Raw genomic sequence first — 15,922 nt, 5'->3', positions numbered from 1 at the left:
ATGATAAGATAATGCAAATTGCACCAGAGAAAAAGTATTGCTGCAAAACAACTGCACCTTGAATTGAGCCTAATAATAAAAGCCAAAACGATAAAAACATTGCATTCAACTTTAAGGTATCAAAATAGAACTTATGGAAATGTATAATAATCACTAAAAACTTGGTAAATTTCTAGTTTTTTAAAGCAACCCTGGTTACAAAAAATTAGTTGTGTGCACTTTATTCAGGTAAGGGATGGAGCATGGTTTCATGTGATATGGAAGTTCAGGGTTAGGTGGAGGCAACAGCAGTTGGGAGGAAGGTAGCCATGGTTCAATATAAGTAAGGGGAAGGCTAGTTGTATTGATTTCAGCTGTTGTCAATGAGTCCTTACAAAGGAGATGAGTTCTGACATAATGAAAAGGGAGTGGGTGTGTTTTTTTTTGTGGGGGGGGGGGAACACTAAGTACTAAGGGACAATGGATAAGATGAAGGCATTGGCAATTTCTGGTCTAGTGGGATGGAGAGCAAAGGGGATTAGCAAAGTAAAATTCATCTTTTACAAGGGTCAAATTTTGTGAAATACATACAACAAGCTACTCCAAGCAAAACTATCCACATCCTTCATTATGAAATCTAGGGATGAGTCGATTCCAAATGTCGATTGTCGATTCTCGATTCCACCGATTCTTGGGCACGGAATCGAGAATCGATCGCTTAAAGTCGATTCCGATTCCATCGATTCCAGGAAGATATATGTTATGAGCATAGACTATAAGTTTGGGGCATAAAGGCTGCCACACACCTAAGCGGCCGCGGTGTCAGCCTTGCCCGCGTGGAGAATACGCCTGGCACGCAGGTGCTGCGACGAACATGCCTAAGAGGCCTCGGAAACATGAAAATGTCGGCAAGAGCGACAAACCGACGAACCCTGAAATGCCTCGTGTTTATGAGCAACTCTCAGAGAAAAAAAATTGGCAACCACGGGTTCGGGAAGCATTGCATGCGTTTTTCGTTCTTTTATTAACCGCTGGACATGGCAAATCAAATTATTGCGATTATGAATCACATTCGGAGAATTCATCTGGACCACCAATTTTAAAGTATAATATATCGATAGATAAGTTTTTATTTTTTAATGTTATTTGAAGTCTGATGAAAATAAAAACGTGCAGAGAGCGAGTTTTCCTGTGAAAATAAGTTTCTTATAAATACGCGCTGAGAGCGGTTTTTTTTATATAAGTAACTTTTTTAGACTAACGCGCGTCTGCGTAAATAATTAAAAAAATAGACACATTCGCGTTTGTATAGCCCAGTTTCATCAATGCAACCCTTGAGGAAGTTGATACTTGCTTCGCATAAGCCGCCGCAGCCTCCGGACGGACTCGACAGGTTGCGTTCGGCCGCCACCGCGCACCCGCCAGGCTGCTCTGGTATGTATGGACGCCATGGAGGCTACATTATTGTTTAGCCACCGCGGCCAAACGAGAATGTAGCCACCGCGGCTATTGTTATTTTTAGGGACGGTCGGACCGGATACCTCGGATCCTAATACCCGCGGATATTGCCCTTCATTGGATCCAAAGTCGCAGAAGACATCGGATCTGGATCCGAAATTTTAAATAATAGCTTCAGTGAATGCAACACCCCATAATGGTGGAAAGAGTTCCGATTCTCTCTTCGAATGCGCCGTCGCATGCGATTCTTGTCCTATTCATGAACCGTTTTGTTTGAAAGCTCTCGCAGAGGTTACGAGTAGAATTTCAGCCGTGGCCAGGATTTTCAGCCAGAAAATAAAAAAGGAAAAAATACAACTGGCACATAGTGTGACTCTTCCCAAGAGATTGAACAATCATCGGGGAAATCTCAGCGCCGTAGGATAATAACCACGTCAAAAGTAACTACGTCGCAGATTTCAGAAAACCACCCTCGGCCGTCCATCAGCTCGTACTTCTTTTGTTTTTTTTTCGTTTCCGAAATCACACATGCCATAAACCATTGTCTTCTAAGGAAATTATCAAATCACAAGAAAACAACTGAAGCGTGTTTAATCTCTACCTCGTCTCACCAACTGACCTCTTTTGGCCTAACTGCTTCAGTTCTCCGTTACTAGACGACAAATGCCGGGAGAGTGACTTTCTGGGCCCGAAGATATCTCGATAGCTTCTACAATTAAATGAAATGCAAGAGATTTAAAAAAGAATTAGACCAAACGAGACGCATTCCTGACGATATTACAGTTTATTTTCCAGCTCTAATTGATTGCCACTCAGTTTTCTATCTACAATTCTACAATTAGACTTTACTGATATGCAACATTGTCCAAATAGCACAATTTTCAAAGAAACAAGCGCAGCATTAACCCCTCAAACAATTAGAGACGGATTGGAAACGCCAACTACATACATCACATAGCGCGCCCAACTTCGCTTTGAAGGCAACGACGTCACTGAAGCAAGATCTGACTTGAACCCTCATTTGTAGCCTTGTTCCTTGAAATACGGAGGGAGCGCGCTCCTTCCTCTCCACCTCTCCTTTACGCGCTTCTGCTGCCCACCCCTTCCTCATGCTGAGCGGTTGAGCACCTCGTCGCACGTGACGTTAATGCCATTTTAAATACTGTTAATTGTGTTGCTGATTGTGCAGTTGCAATTTAATTTAATGATACACCGATAAAAATGTCTTTCATTGTGTATAAACTAGTGATGGGTTGATTCCAAAATTTTATCGATTCCAATCCCTATTCCGATTCTGACATTTCGATTCCGATTCTACCGATACCAATTCCATCGATTCTGATGCCATAGGCTCCAAGAAAAATATCACTTAATTCCAGGCAATAAGAAAACCACTTTTAAAAATATTACTCTGTGAAAGAGTCAGTTGACAAAAGCATCTTTCATATCATCACTATGTAATTAAAATATAATAGCTAAATTTCAACATGGTGGTGTTACATGATAGGTATTACTTTAGAATATTGGCACTCATAATATGTTGACCATATATATGTATCCAAACTACAAGGGAGAGCCCTGAGTACAGAAATTCTCATAGCTGTAATAAAGATTGCATACAACGTATATAAATCATGTAATATTTGGCCCTTTCAAATTCTCAAGCAGAAAAACCAATTATTATACATGCTCAGCCAGCAGGTTTTGACGTCTCCATGTTACATTATTACTGCCTGCAGAAAATTACCTTTTGCTACACACTTGTGTGACTGGGCAAGTACTTTCCTACCAAAATTGCAAGATTTCGGAGACTGGAATTTTTATTAAAAATTATATCAACGATTTTTTTGGATCTTGAATCTTCATGGAATTCAAGTGGACGAAGCGAACGAACTAAAGAACTAATCTTTATTTTGTACAGCCAAAAAAATTCTATACTTCTCACGTCATTTAATCAACCTAAAAATCTCTTCCTTTTTTCCCTTCAAGAAAGAAACTAAACGCTACAAATGAATATCACATCGGTCGGACGCAGTAATAAAAAAGGCTAAAAGAGCCTTGTGGTGTGAAAACTACCCTTCTGCACGACTCACCTCGGCGAATGTGGAAAGGGAAAAAGGGTATCGGTTGTTGCCTTTCACGGAAACAGTTCATTTTTCTCTCTCTAAAGCATGCTGACTTAATCTCTTCACTTTACTTCAATACCTGAGGCATATTTCTTATGCGTGGGATGGATCCGAAAAATATCCAATCCTAAGTATTTTCACTCGAGTAATGCGCTAAATGTTCTAGTCGATCTATACATAATCCTTTTTAACATCCTCAGTTTAGTGTTTGAAGTCAATTAAGACGATTATCCATGCTTTAAATGATGATTTTCAAGACTTATGTTTTAAAAAACTTGAAAAATCGGCCTGTTACCGAGCCTTAGAGTTCCGCGGCGTGTAGCTCAGCCTTGACGCGCGATTGAAAAATCGCTCTTATTTCCTTCGTAACAAACTTTTTTTCCAAGATTTCTAATTAGTAATCTTTATAAATCTCTACTTTATATTGTGACCAAATTTTCCGAGTTATATTTTACGTAAACGAAAGATAATGTCTACTTCATGTCAAATTTCACGTGAAAAACGGGTTGGCCATTTTGCGTTGTAAAACCAGACAAATGAGATCCAAAATCTTCAAAAGTCATTGAAAGTATAGGCAAAGCACCAGATCAAAGGAATATTGCGTTTTTTATTCCATAAAACTCATACCAACGCAACACCACCTGGATAAATTTAAAAAATTTCGAGGATTAACGAGATCGCACATGGTTTTGAAAAGTTGGTCATGTTTGGGCCACTGTATCATCACTAAAGGCTCGTATTTAAGTAAAATGGCATATAAATCTATATCTGGTAATGATTTTTGAGTATTTACGCTAAGTTTCAAGTCTCTACTCCCAAAAAGGTCATTTTGGACTTTATACCAGCTTTTTCCAATTTTGGACCGGTGTCTGCCGGGTCAGAAGACGATCGGCCGCAGCGGCTGGCGTAAAGGTATTCGGCACCCACTTCGACAACTATAGAGTATACAGCAAGCTGAATCTACCAGGCCAAGGCATTAGAAAGACTTATCGGCTTTAAAAACTGTATTACCACATGAGTTTCATGATAGCACTTCCTGTCGGCAGATTGCTGGACCTACTAGCCTCGAAAGCTCTGTAACCTTAACTACCTACTCGACTCGACATTTGTAATGCTGCTCGAAACGCTTGAGTACCAACTACTCGATTGATTTGAATTTTCGAGTACTCACACATCCCTGGAAGATAAGTGTTTTGTTATTACGATTACGTGGCACGAAAATTCAAATGACTGTTGGAAATGCGGTCGTATATTTTGTTGTTTGAAGTACTACTGGAATCGGAATCGATTTTTCACCTTGGCAAGTACTCGTTTTCGATTCCGGTTCTTGGTCGAGTATCGAGGAATCGAAGAATCGAGGAATCGAACCGACCCATCACTAGTATAAACATTTCCATTGAGATAAGGAGAACCAATGAATGCCGTGTGCGTGCACTGTGGCATAAATTATCGCGAGGATGTGCTAAATCCACCTCACCATACTGAAGCATTTTCGGGTAAAACACAAATCGGTATGCAATGAGAAAATAAAATTCGGGCGAAACGTGCGTGAGGAAAATTTGAATTCAGTCGATGGCAGGGGGTAGCCAGGAATTTTGTTGAGGGGTGGTCCAAAACCAGGGGGGAAAATTTTTAAACAACAGGGTACAAAGGAGAGGGTTTCAAACTAATTTTAACACCCTTCATAATAGAAAAAAAACTTCATTTTTCAAAGATTCATTTTTTCATTTTTCATTTTTGTAAATTCATGATTTGTAAATATTTTGTTTCCTTTTATGAAGGAAAGTAAATGTGTTTTTATATTTTGGGGGGTCCTCTTGCCATGCCACTGGTCAGTGGTTCATCCTAAGATTTTTCCTATTTTCATTTCCAAACCCAAGCGTAACAGTTTGGGGCCAGAGCATGTAAAGATGTTTTAAAAAAATAACTTGAAAGCCTATAAAAAATATTTTTAATTTATAAAAATATTTAAATGTGTACGAAAATCTAAAAAGCATTCCATTAATTGTATGTACCCAGAATAAACGTGAATAATGACTTTGTTTAATGGCAGGAATTTGAAAATGCATTTGGATTCGAAAATATCCAATTCGAAAGATCTGGTTCCAAAAATCCTGGATCCGTCCATCCCTAGTTATTTTATTCCATTCAATTATTAAATTTTAATGACAGCAATGCTACAGATAAATCAAAATCCCACATGTTAGAATGAACAAGAATCGATGGAATCGGAATCGAGAATCGGGAATCGATTTGAAGGAATCGGAATTGGAATCGGAATAAAAAAAAAGTGGAATCGACTCATCTCTAATGAAATCCTTTACCTCAACTTAAATCATAATGTTTAACCTTTTCTTTGGAACAATGCATGTAGCCCTATATGAAAGGTTTTCATGGCTTAACTTGTGGAACCACAACTAGGGATGGATTCAGCATCAAATTTGCACCATGACCTGGGTCCGGTATGGAATATGGAATACCCTCCCTTTACTGTAGGGAGTTTTTACTACATATAAGGAGTGCTATGCCCTATGATATATACAACTCAAACTTGTCTCACATTTGGGATTTGTAGCCTACAAAAAATTAAACCAATAAAAAATTACAAATTTGTATAAAATGGAGGGTGTCATGACCCTTGTAACCCTCCTAAATTTGCCTTCGACCACAATCTAAAGAAATAAAATTCACATTGAACCTTCCACACCAAATGTTTATTTAATAAAACCATAGTTTTGATACTAATACCTTGATAATAAATAATAATATGTATAACAATGTAATGACATGATATCAAAACCATGGTTGGTGCTAATAAATATAAAATGTGGAATGCACAAAATTAATTTTATTCCTCTCTATATATAACCAATTCGTGGAAATTTTGAGGCTGAAGACTTATCTTGGAAGTGTAATTTCACATGAACAGAACAAAAAAGTATACATACCTGTTTCCTGAGCTCTGTAACATCTTCACTTGTAGTGGTAATAATAGGAATCTGACCAAATTCTTCACTATACGTCCCCATTTCATTTCTCTCCTGCAACTCAGCTATTTTCTTTCTCATTTCCTCTTCTTTTGCTTCTGCTGCCATCCTAGCTGCATCTTCAACAGTCTTCTTTGTAGCCTGAACCTCAGCTCTGAGTTTTTTAATGAGGTGAGCATTCTTTCGGCTCTTTTCTCTCTCCCTTATCAGTTCTTTGGTGATCTCCAACTCTTTTGCTTTGGCAGCTGCCACAACTTGAGCACTCTCAGGAATTGGGGGTGGAGCCGTGTTCGTGGCAGCATCCTGAAAAAAGATGGAGTAAAATATGACTTAATTGTCGCCACCACCAAAATCAGCAGCATAAGGGTTCGTAACTAAGCTAAAGGAATCTTAGAGGGTATGATAGCCAATTATCCATAATATTAATCATGTCAATCAAATGGATCAACCGAGTTAGTAACGAGGAAGTCCTAAGAAGAGTAGGAGAGAAGAGAAGCCTCATGAAAACCTTAACAAGAAGACGGAACAACCTTATTGGCCACATCTTGAGACATGATGGCCTGATGATGACAATCGTCGAGGGACAAGTGGAAGGCAAGAAAGGAAAAGGAAGACCTCGAGCAAAATATATGGAACTAGTAAAAAAGGATGTGAAAGAGAAGAAATACGTAGGTGTGAAAAGATTAGCTGATAGGAAAACTGAGTGGAGAGCTGCGTCAAACCAATCCTAGGATTGTTGACCAGTGATGATGATGATGATGATTAATCATGTGCAGATGCTTTTGATCACTTTTAAAAATTTATTCTGGATTGAGTTGTGGAATCAATGTTAAATGAGAACCAACACCTTTTGTTAAATTTCAGCTGATGTTTAATTCTTTCATTTAAGCATCATTATGGCTTCAATTCACTATACCATTTTTTTCAAGTCAAGGTAAGTGACCTTGAATGCGCTTGTATCTCTTTAACTCTTCTAGCCACAGAAGAGTGACATGAGAAAGTGTGGAGGAGAACTCGGCCTCTCTCTGATTACTGTGCATTCAACATTTATCTCCAGCCCACAGCGTTGCCAAACATAATCTGTGGAATTCACAGATTGTTTGTTTGTGGGAGCATACATTTAGGGCCGTATTCTTAAGTGACCCTACATATCCGTCCCTCCGTAACAAGAGCCCCTAAATGCGTTTCTCAGTTGACCCTTCATAAGTGGTGGAGGATGATTCTGTCGTCAAGTTCTCTGAGATGAGGTAGATGATGGCACATCCCCAATTTTTGACTCTGGTTGCGTAATGGGACCTAAGTATGAAACTAAGAAAGACGTCCGATAATTTTTGGGCATATTGTTAGGGCAACAACTCAAGGTAAATAAACAATCGGTGTTGTCTGCCAGGTTGTGTCAGTACATTAATGACTAATACTGTCATATAGAGCCAAAAGTAGAACCATATTGTCTTTAAATTACTTTAAAAGCGGTCTGTACAAGTGATAGTGATAAGTACAGGGCAATTATTATAATTGATGCTGGAACTTACATTTCATCATCAAGGTTTGTAATTCACTTTACCTTCTGTAGTTAAATTTATTATGTGGCAAATAGCACCATGAAAATACATTTTCTATGGTTGTACGCTAAAGAAGTATCGGTTTCTCAGAAGCATACCAAGTGCCAAACATGAAAATATTAATATATATTCACAGAAACAAGGTGCACGTATACTGCTATATTGACATCAGTTATTTTAAACATTTATTTCATTTGATGGGTATAATGTGGTAGTATTATTAGGGTAGTATTATCAGGTACCCTACATCAAGTAGGGCCCGTTTAGTTCCAAAAACAGCCATATGTAGGGGTTGATGTGGCGTATGTAGGGCAAGATCAGTTTACGTAGGGGCTGGTGATGTGTCCAGGGTTGGTTGGCCCTACAGGGACTGAGAATACGGCCCTTACTTTCACAGACTGGCAATGCTGGTTGGCTGCATATAGAGGAATAGGGAGGGGTATGGTGTAGAATAGTGAGGTGGTGGGGACAGTGCCTCTGATTGGCTACTAGCCCCCTCCTGTCCAGCAGCTAAGAGTCTGTAAAAAGGGCATACGTGACTCAACCTGTCAGTTGACTTGCATAAGTGAGGGCACAGACTTTGCCACAGGCATATGAAATTCGCACATTAGGGGAAGGGGTGTACATTGCCTTTCCATTGGGCATCTCCCACTTGGAGGATTTTAGAGCTGGGTATCTGACTGCTTTGATTAACAAGTGATATTTTTATCTGACCAGAACCCCATTACTCAATCCCAAATTCGAAATTTTACTCTTTATAATTGTAGAGGTGAACAAAATAATAAACTAATTTCTCTTCAATTGATCCGCCATCATCCACACTTTTCCATAAGTCTTCCTTGAGGAAGAATAAAACTTTTTAAAAATTAGCAAAGGTATGTACCCCCTGGGCCATAGATTTCAGTATGGGCAACTGAGGTTCCTCATACAGATACATTATTAATATTTATTCAACTGCTAAAAATTTGTATGAGTCCAAAGAAAAGACATCTTCCTAAAGAGAAGGAAAACTTGTGGACAGCAATAGTTGTCTGCATTATGAAAAAGGAAAATTAAATAACATGTAAAAGCTAGGTAATCTTGCTAGTGCAAATGTACATAGTTATGACCGTTATGTTTGCATTATTCCATAAAATCCATTTAATGTAGAATTACAACTTATGGACACTTTCAGGGGTCTATTTTGTCCATAACCTAGGGACTGCCTGAATACATTATCAAAGAATTCAATATGGTTTCCATAAAAAATACACAGAAACTCTACGTAAAAAAATATTTTACTACAACAACATTTACAAGGAGCTTACCCTAAGTAAGGCCCGAGTTTGAGAGGGTAAGCTTTTACCCCTTGCAAGAGGAGGTCGTCGAGCATCTGCAGCGGCTGCCATTGCTTCAAGTTCTGCATATGTATTTACTTGGATTTCTTCATCTTTTTTCTCCACTACAAGGAGCTCTTCTTCGGGCTTTTCTAAATGACCCTCATCACATATTTCTTCGTCATGAGGGACTTTCACCTCTTCATCACCAACCTTTTTAGAATACTCATACCTGAAAAAAATGAAAAACTATTTTAGGAGACAAAAAATATATGACTGAAAGTTTTACATGAAAAATATTTACTAAATTTTTGTTATAAATAATAAGTATATATGACTGAAGTTACACAGTATATTTGTACCAATAGAGACATTCATGACAAAATTTTAACTTTTAACAAGACAAGACAGCTTGATTACAAGAAAGCATTCATTGTTCATGTGCTATTAAATATACATATTGTTGCTGGAGCATACAAAGCACTTGCTAAATTGATGCTTGAAATATCGTCAAAACAATTGGACAATATTGTGAGGCTCCGACACAAACACACTTGAGAATTTTACCTCTTCTTGAGACTTTGGAATTCAAATTTGATAAAGTAGAATATAAAACAATGAAGTTGAAAGGATTGAAAAATGTAATTGCTTTAAATGGGAGATCACCTTATTGTATTGGGGTTATATAAACTAATCACTCAGCACATGTATGTCCTATGTGACATATACCCTTATGGTATGCCCATATAAGCTTTTTTTGGCCAGCATTTGAAAAAGTGGGGAAAAGAAAGTGAGTATGATAAATGAGCAATTGACACAATGGTAGGTAAAGACTTCAGAGAGGTGAAACTGTGCATACTTATAATAATAATAATATAATAATAATAATAATTTTTTTATTGTTCCTTGAGATCACATGTTCCGGTGACATTGGAAGTCGTCAAAATAAAGTAAATAATTAAAGTAATAGTTACAAATAAATGAAGTGATATAACATTTACAATTTTTACAGATAAAAGAAAAAAAGTTAAAATTTTAGTGGTTGATGGGCAAAGATTACTCCGAGCCCAACATAAAATCCTTCAGGCTATAATAGTTATTTTCTATTAAATATTTCTTCAAAGCATTCTTGAATGGTGTAGGTGGAAGACATTTAATATCATACGGTAGCCTGTTGTATATTTTTGATAGGGAGAAAAGGGGTCCTTTTTGGCAGAAAGTGCTATGGTAGTCTTTGAGGTGAATGTCATTGGTGGTTCTGGTAGCGTGATTATGGAGAGAACTATTTTTTGGAAAGTATTCAGGGTTATTCTTAACAAAAGAGGCACAGTTGAGTATGTACAGTGATGGGAATGTTAGTATTTTCAGATCATTGTAAAGAGGTAAGCCAGGTGCTCGCATAGAAACTCTGGCCATGGCTTTCACTGCACGTTTCTGCATAGAGAAAACTTTGTTGCAGCAGCTAGCATTACCCCAAAAGATGATGCCATAAGTTAGGTGAGGATATATTTTGGCATAATATATCATCTTCAGAGTATCAATGGTAGTTACTTCAGCCAGCTTTCTTATAATAAATATGCCAATGGATAGTTTATTCATTATATAATCAATATGTGATGACCAGTCAAGGTTGTCAGTGAGGATAACACCTAATAATTTTGTTGAATGTGCCCGGGAAATCACATGAGGACCAACATTTAAGATCATACTTGAGGTACATGGAGACCGGTTGCCATGGAACTGAAGAAAAACTGTTTTGTCAATGTTGACTTGAAGGGCGTTATCATGACACCATTCTGACATGCTGTTGATACTGCTTTGTGTGGTATTAACTAGGTCGCTCCTATTTACCTCACTTGAAATGATTGAGGTGTCATCTGCATATAGAATGGCATTTTGGAGGAGGGGTTTGTCTGGCAAGTCATTAATGAAAATTAGGAATAGCAATGGCCCTAGTATAGAACCCTGTGGTACTCCTGCTTTCACAGTAAGGGGATTTGACTTAACTACTGTAATGCTTTTTGCTGTTCTGGAGGTATATTTGACAAATTGCTGACGGTCAGTTAGGTATGATGACAACCAGGAGAGAGCTTTCCCCAAGATGCCCACTGACTGCAGTTTAGAGAGGAGAATTTCATGATTAATTCGATCAAAGGCTTTGCTTAGATCAAAGAAAACACCAGCTGCTAATTTGCGTTCCTGAAAAGCTGTGCATAGTTGGTTTAATAACTGAAAGATGGCTGTACTTGTGGATTTGGATTTACAGAAACCGTGTTGGGCATTTTTCAGTATTTTAAAGGTTTTGAGATAACTCATTACACGATGGTAAAAGAGTTTTTCGAATATCTTTGAGAAGGCAGACAGTACAGATATAGGTCTGTAGTTTGCCGAGTCATTTAGAGGGCCCTTCTTATGAATTGGGGTAATTGAAGCATATTTAAAAAGGTCTGGGAAGACTCCAGAGCATATGGAGGTATTAAATATGTCAGAAAGGGGACCAGCAATGACTTTGGCAACATGCTTAATTATAGGCATGGGTATACCATCAGTACCTGCTGACCAACTATTTTTGAAGGAGTGAATAATGTGAATAATTTCAGTTTGCGTGCTTGGGAAGAGAAAAATACTCTGCTCGGGGTTGACTACTTTGAAATCAATTGTGGAATTCAGGGTTGAGGGTGAGTAACAGAATTGTTTATTGAAGCTATCTGCAGTGATTGATGGATCAGAGCAAGGAGTGCCATTAAAGAAGATCGGGGAGGGGGTCAGGGTTCCACAGGAGGATTTTGTATTATCTTTGATCACTTTCCATGAAGCCTTTATAATGTTGTTTGAGTTTTTTATGTATGTATCAATTTTAATCCTACGTTCATTGTATACCATAGATTTAAGGTCTTTCCTGGCTACTTTGTAACTGGGAATCAATTCATTTTTACCGCTTTTTATCAGGGAGTAAAGGTTGCGTACATTAGCGGCTCTTTTAAGAACATTCTCAGAATATATCTTTTCCTTTTGAGGGAAGATTCTGCTTTTTTTCACATTTAGTGGAAAAGCTGCATTGAAATAGATATGAAAAATGTTAAGAAAGGCACTAAGTTTTGAGTTCAAATCCAGACTTGAGTATATCTCTTCCCAATTTTCTAGAGATAGATCATGAAGGAATTTTTCCATAGCAGAGTCTGAGAAAGCTCGCTGAGACATAGGTACAAGACGAGGTGGGGTGTGGGTTTTGATTTTTATGTTGACATTAATTGCAAGATGGTCAGACATAAGGGAATCAAAAGTAGTACAGGAGAAACACAACTTAGGGAGATTGCTAATTATCAGGTCAATGAGGGTTTCGGAGTGGGAGGTTAACCGGGTTGGTTCACTATTCATGACATTTAAACCAAAGGATGATAACACATTGAGAAAGGATGACTTATGAGGGGAGTTGCTTGATAGATCAATATTAAAATCACCAAAAATTATGATGCCATCTGTGTTTTTAGAGATGAGGAAATTAACAGTTTCTGAGAAAAGGTCTAAGAAGTCACGAACTTCACCATTTGGTGAACGATATATCACACAAATAATGCATTTTTGTGAATTCACTTCTAGGATGGACACTGCGCACTCTAACACAGATTCAACAGATTTATTGAATTTTAAGCTTTTTAGGCCTATGTAAGGTTTACTATAAACAGACACACCACCACACTTCATTCTTTGACGGCAGAAGGATGAGGTAAGATTGTAACCACTAATATTAAAGGTAGATATTTCATCGTTTGTAAGCCAGTGTTCAGCTAGAAGAAGAATATCACTGTCGTGCTCCTGCATGAGCAGATCTATCAGGAAGCCTTTCTGTCGCAAACACTGAATGTTGAGATAGATGATGTTAAGGTCAAAGGTAGAGCGTTTTGGGGACTGGGAAGAGCACTTCACTTGTTGGGGATGGTCGTTTGTTGCCAGATCTTCTAGTCACATAGAGGTCGGGGGGTCAGTGGTGTTTTTGGGAAAGTGAAAGATGGTTGCCACAGCACCTTCAGGCCAGTGGGCGCGATTTAGGACATCCTTCCGTCTTGAAGGAGCGATGCCGATTTTAAAGGCGGCATGGACGCTTTTCCCAACGATTCTCTCGCATGTAAGGCGGTCAGCTGCAAGATCGATTTTGAGGCGATTACGAAGGTGAGTGACTATCTCCTCGGCAGTGGTGTCGTGGTGAAGACGTCCAACATAAAGATACGAAGTTAAGTTCGCAGGGCGTAACGAAATTTCTGAGGCGGGACACGTGCCGATGATCCGTGTGTTTTTTCGTTTGCGGCTTCTGACTTCCCTGAAACCCTCGTCGGAATCATCGCCAGGGGTTGCAGGCGTATCGTTACTACTCTTTGGTTTTTGAAGATGTGCAGGATTGGAATCGCTGGGCCGTGGGTTTGTTTTGGCTGACGACGTGCAAGTATCCAAAAATTGCACTGATTTGTTTTGGAGTTTTCCACTGTAGTCCCTTCTAATCATTTTAAAGTTGGAGGACTGCAGTTTCTGCGGTGGATGCGACTGCGGTGGATGGACGCCGGGACTGTTTACTTCATGCGTGGTGATCCCCGGCTCCGTGGAAATGACGACTGGAGATGTCGAAGTGGATGTTTCGGTGATGCCATTGGCCTGGAGATTTCCAAACTGTTGCCGTAGCGAAGCAATTTCTGCTGATTGTCGTGATATCACTTCGTTATTTGTCACGATCGTAGATTGCAAACTTTCAAGGGCGGCATGAAATTTAGTATGTGTCGACACAATGTTTTCAACTGAACTCATAAGCTCGCGATAGTGGCGGGAAGTTAATGCTGTGCAATTTACGCACCGGTATACGACTTCACGGTTCTTTTTCAGCGTATTTGCAATGGCTGAATTTAGAGACGTACACTGTAAGTGATATTGAGACATGCAACCGTAATCGCAAGTGATAATAATACTGTTTGCGTCGAAATTATTGGAGCAAGAGCCACAGGAAGTTGTCGACATGTCGGCCATCTTGGAAAGTGATTAGATATAGTTGAATTATCACCTTTGAAGAGGTTAATTGACTAAGGCCTTGGTAATAAAGACAACTAAAATGGAGCACAACAATGACCATCTAATGTAAACTTAACCAACTATCAATTTATCACTTATAAACACTTTGGAGCAATTATTTCGGCAAGGAGAACTGAGAGGGAGCTGAGAGTCTTATGGTCTAAAGGGTACGGTCTAAACTAAGAAGAAAAGTTGGCAGGCGAGTCAAGCAATTATACTCATACTTCACCAACTTTGGCACTTAATCACCTTAAGTTTCACCCTAATGGGTGGCATTACATATTTACAAAAGTCATGATAAACCTCCAATTTTAAAAATAATCAGAGCACTGGATTATAGACTTCACAGTGAAAAAGCAGACCACCTCATTTGCTGTTTCAACCAAGAAGTTTGCTTGGATAGGCAAGCTTAGATAGAGCTCACTCCAAGCTAAGTCACAGTTGCATGATTAGTGGACATTCAGAGTCAGGGTACAGTTCTTTCCACTATGTCACCTCACAGTTAGCAAATTTTGCTTGAGAAGCCTGAAGTAATAACCTAGCATTTGAAAACAGGAATCTTCATTCAGAAGGCAAGCACTCCACTCACTAGGCTCAAAAGAAAGTAAGGCACAGATAAGTTCTTAACAAATTTTAAACAACTTACATTTCCTTCCACTTCTGCACTTCTTGCTGCAGTTTCTGCAAATCTTTGGCAATACTTGCTTCAAATTTCACCTCCGCTTCTGCTTTAGCCGATGAAACTCCTTGCCACATTCCTTTGCGCACTTCTTCTAATTCATCACGCAAATGTTCCAGTTCTCCTTCGAGCCGTGAATTCCGTCCTTCCAATCGCTGACGCTCTTGTTCTAAGAAATTCTGCAGGAAATAAAATCTAATTGTAACATAGAACTGTAATTAAAGGGAATTATGTAACAAAATATATTTGCCTCCCTCTTCTAACTCAGCATCTCTCCCTTTAAATCAAATCTTATAATGAGGTAGAAAAGTAAGGAAACCATGTCCTCATAACATTCACCTTTTATTACTTTCACAGATACAAATACAGTGGAGCTCATTCATAATGAAGATGAGGGGGCTACAAGTTTACTTCATCATATGTGGGCCTGCACTAGTGAAATTTGAATTGAACTTCAAGCAAAGCTTACTGCAGTAATATCATGACAATTATTATTTAAGTTTTCACAGAAAAGGAAAAAAAATGTCAGAAAGCCTTAACAAAAAGATCAACCATTCAAATCAATCATGAAAACTGCTACCTTTCTCCATCAAGAACCTGCTGCCTCTGCCAACTACTAAGGTATTCCTCACCAGAGATGCTAAAATGAGCATACTAATTCAACTATCTTTTGATCAGTCACGGTAGTAAACAGGGAAAGGGTTATTATCTCATCTCATATTTGTACATTCATGAAATTCGCCTGTTTTCACTCAAAATT

At 38.6% G+C, this 15,922-nt stretch overlaps 1 protein-coding gene across 6 annotated transcripts in view; it reads right to left on the bottom strand.

Moving 5' to 3' along the window:
- Positions 1–15,922, bottom strand: part of LOC124165454 — a 115,678-nt gene that overhangs the window by 25,848 nt on the left and 73,908 nt on the right. For all 6 annotated transcript variants that reach the window (XM_046542883.1, XM_046542882.1, XM_046542885.1 and 3 more), the window contains 3 exons: positions 15,130–15,341; positions 9,420–9,660; positions 6,512–6,853 (listed from right to left, as the gene is read on the bottom strand). In XM_046542883.1, coding sequence (XP_046398839.1) covers positions 6,512–6,853; positions 9,420–9,660; positions 15,130–15,341 — 795 coding nt within the window. The remainder of the gene's footprint in view (positions 1–6,511; positions 6,854–9,419; positions 9,661–15,129; positions 15,342–15,922) is intronic.

This window comes from Ischnura elegans, chromosome 9 (assembly GCF_921293095.1).
Source record: "Ischnura elegans chromosome 9, ioIscEleg1.1, whole genome shotgun sequence".
NCBI lineage: Eukaryota > Metazoa > Arthropoda > Insecta > Odonata > Coenagrionidae > Ischnura > Ischnura elegans.
The sequence above is the reverse complement of the archived record's forward strand: the minus strand, read 5'-3'. Positions and strand labels throughout refer to the sequence as shown.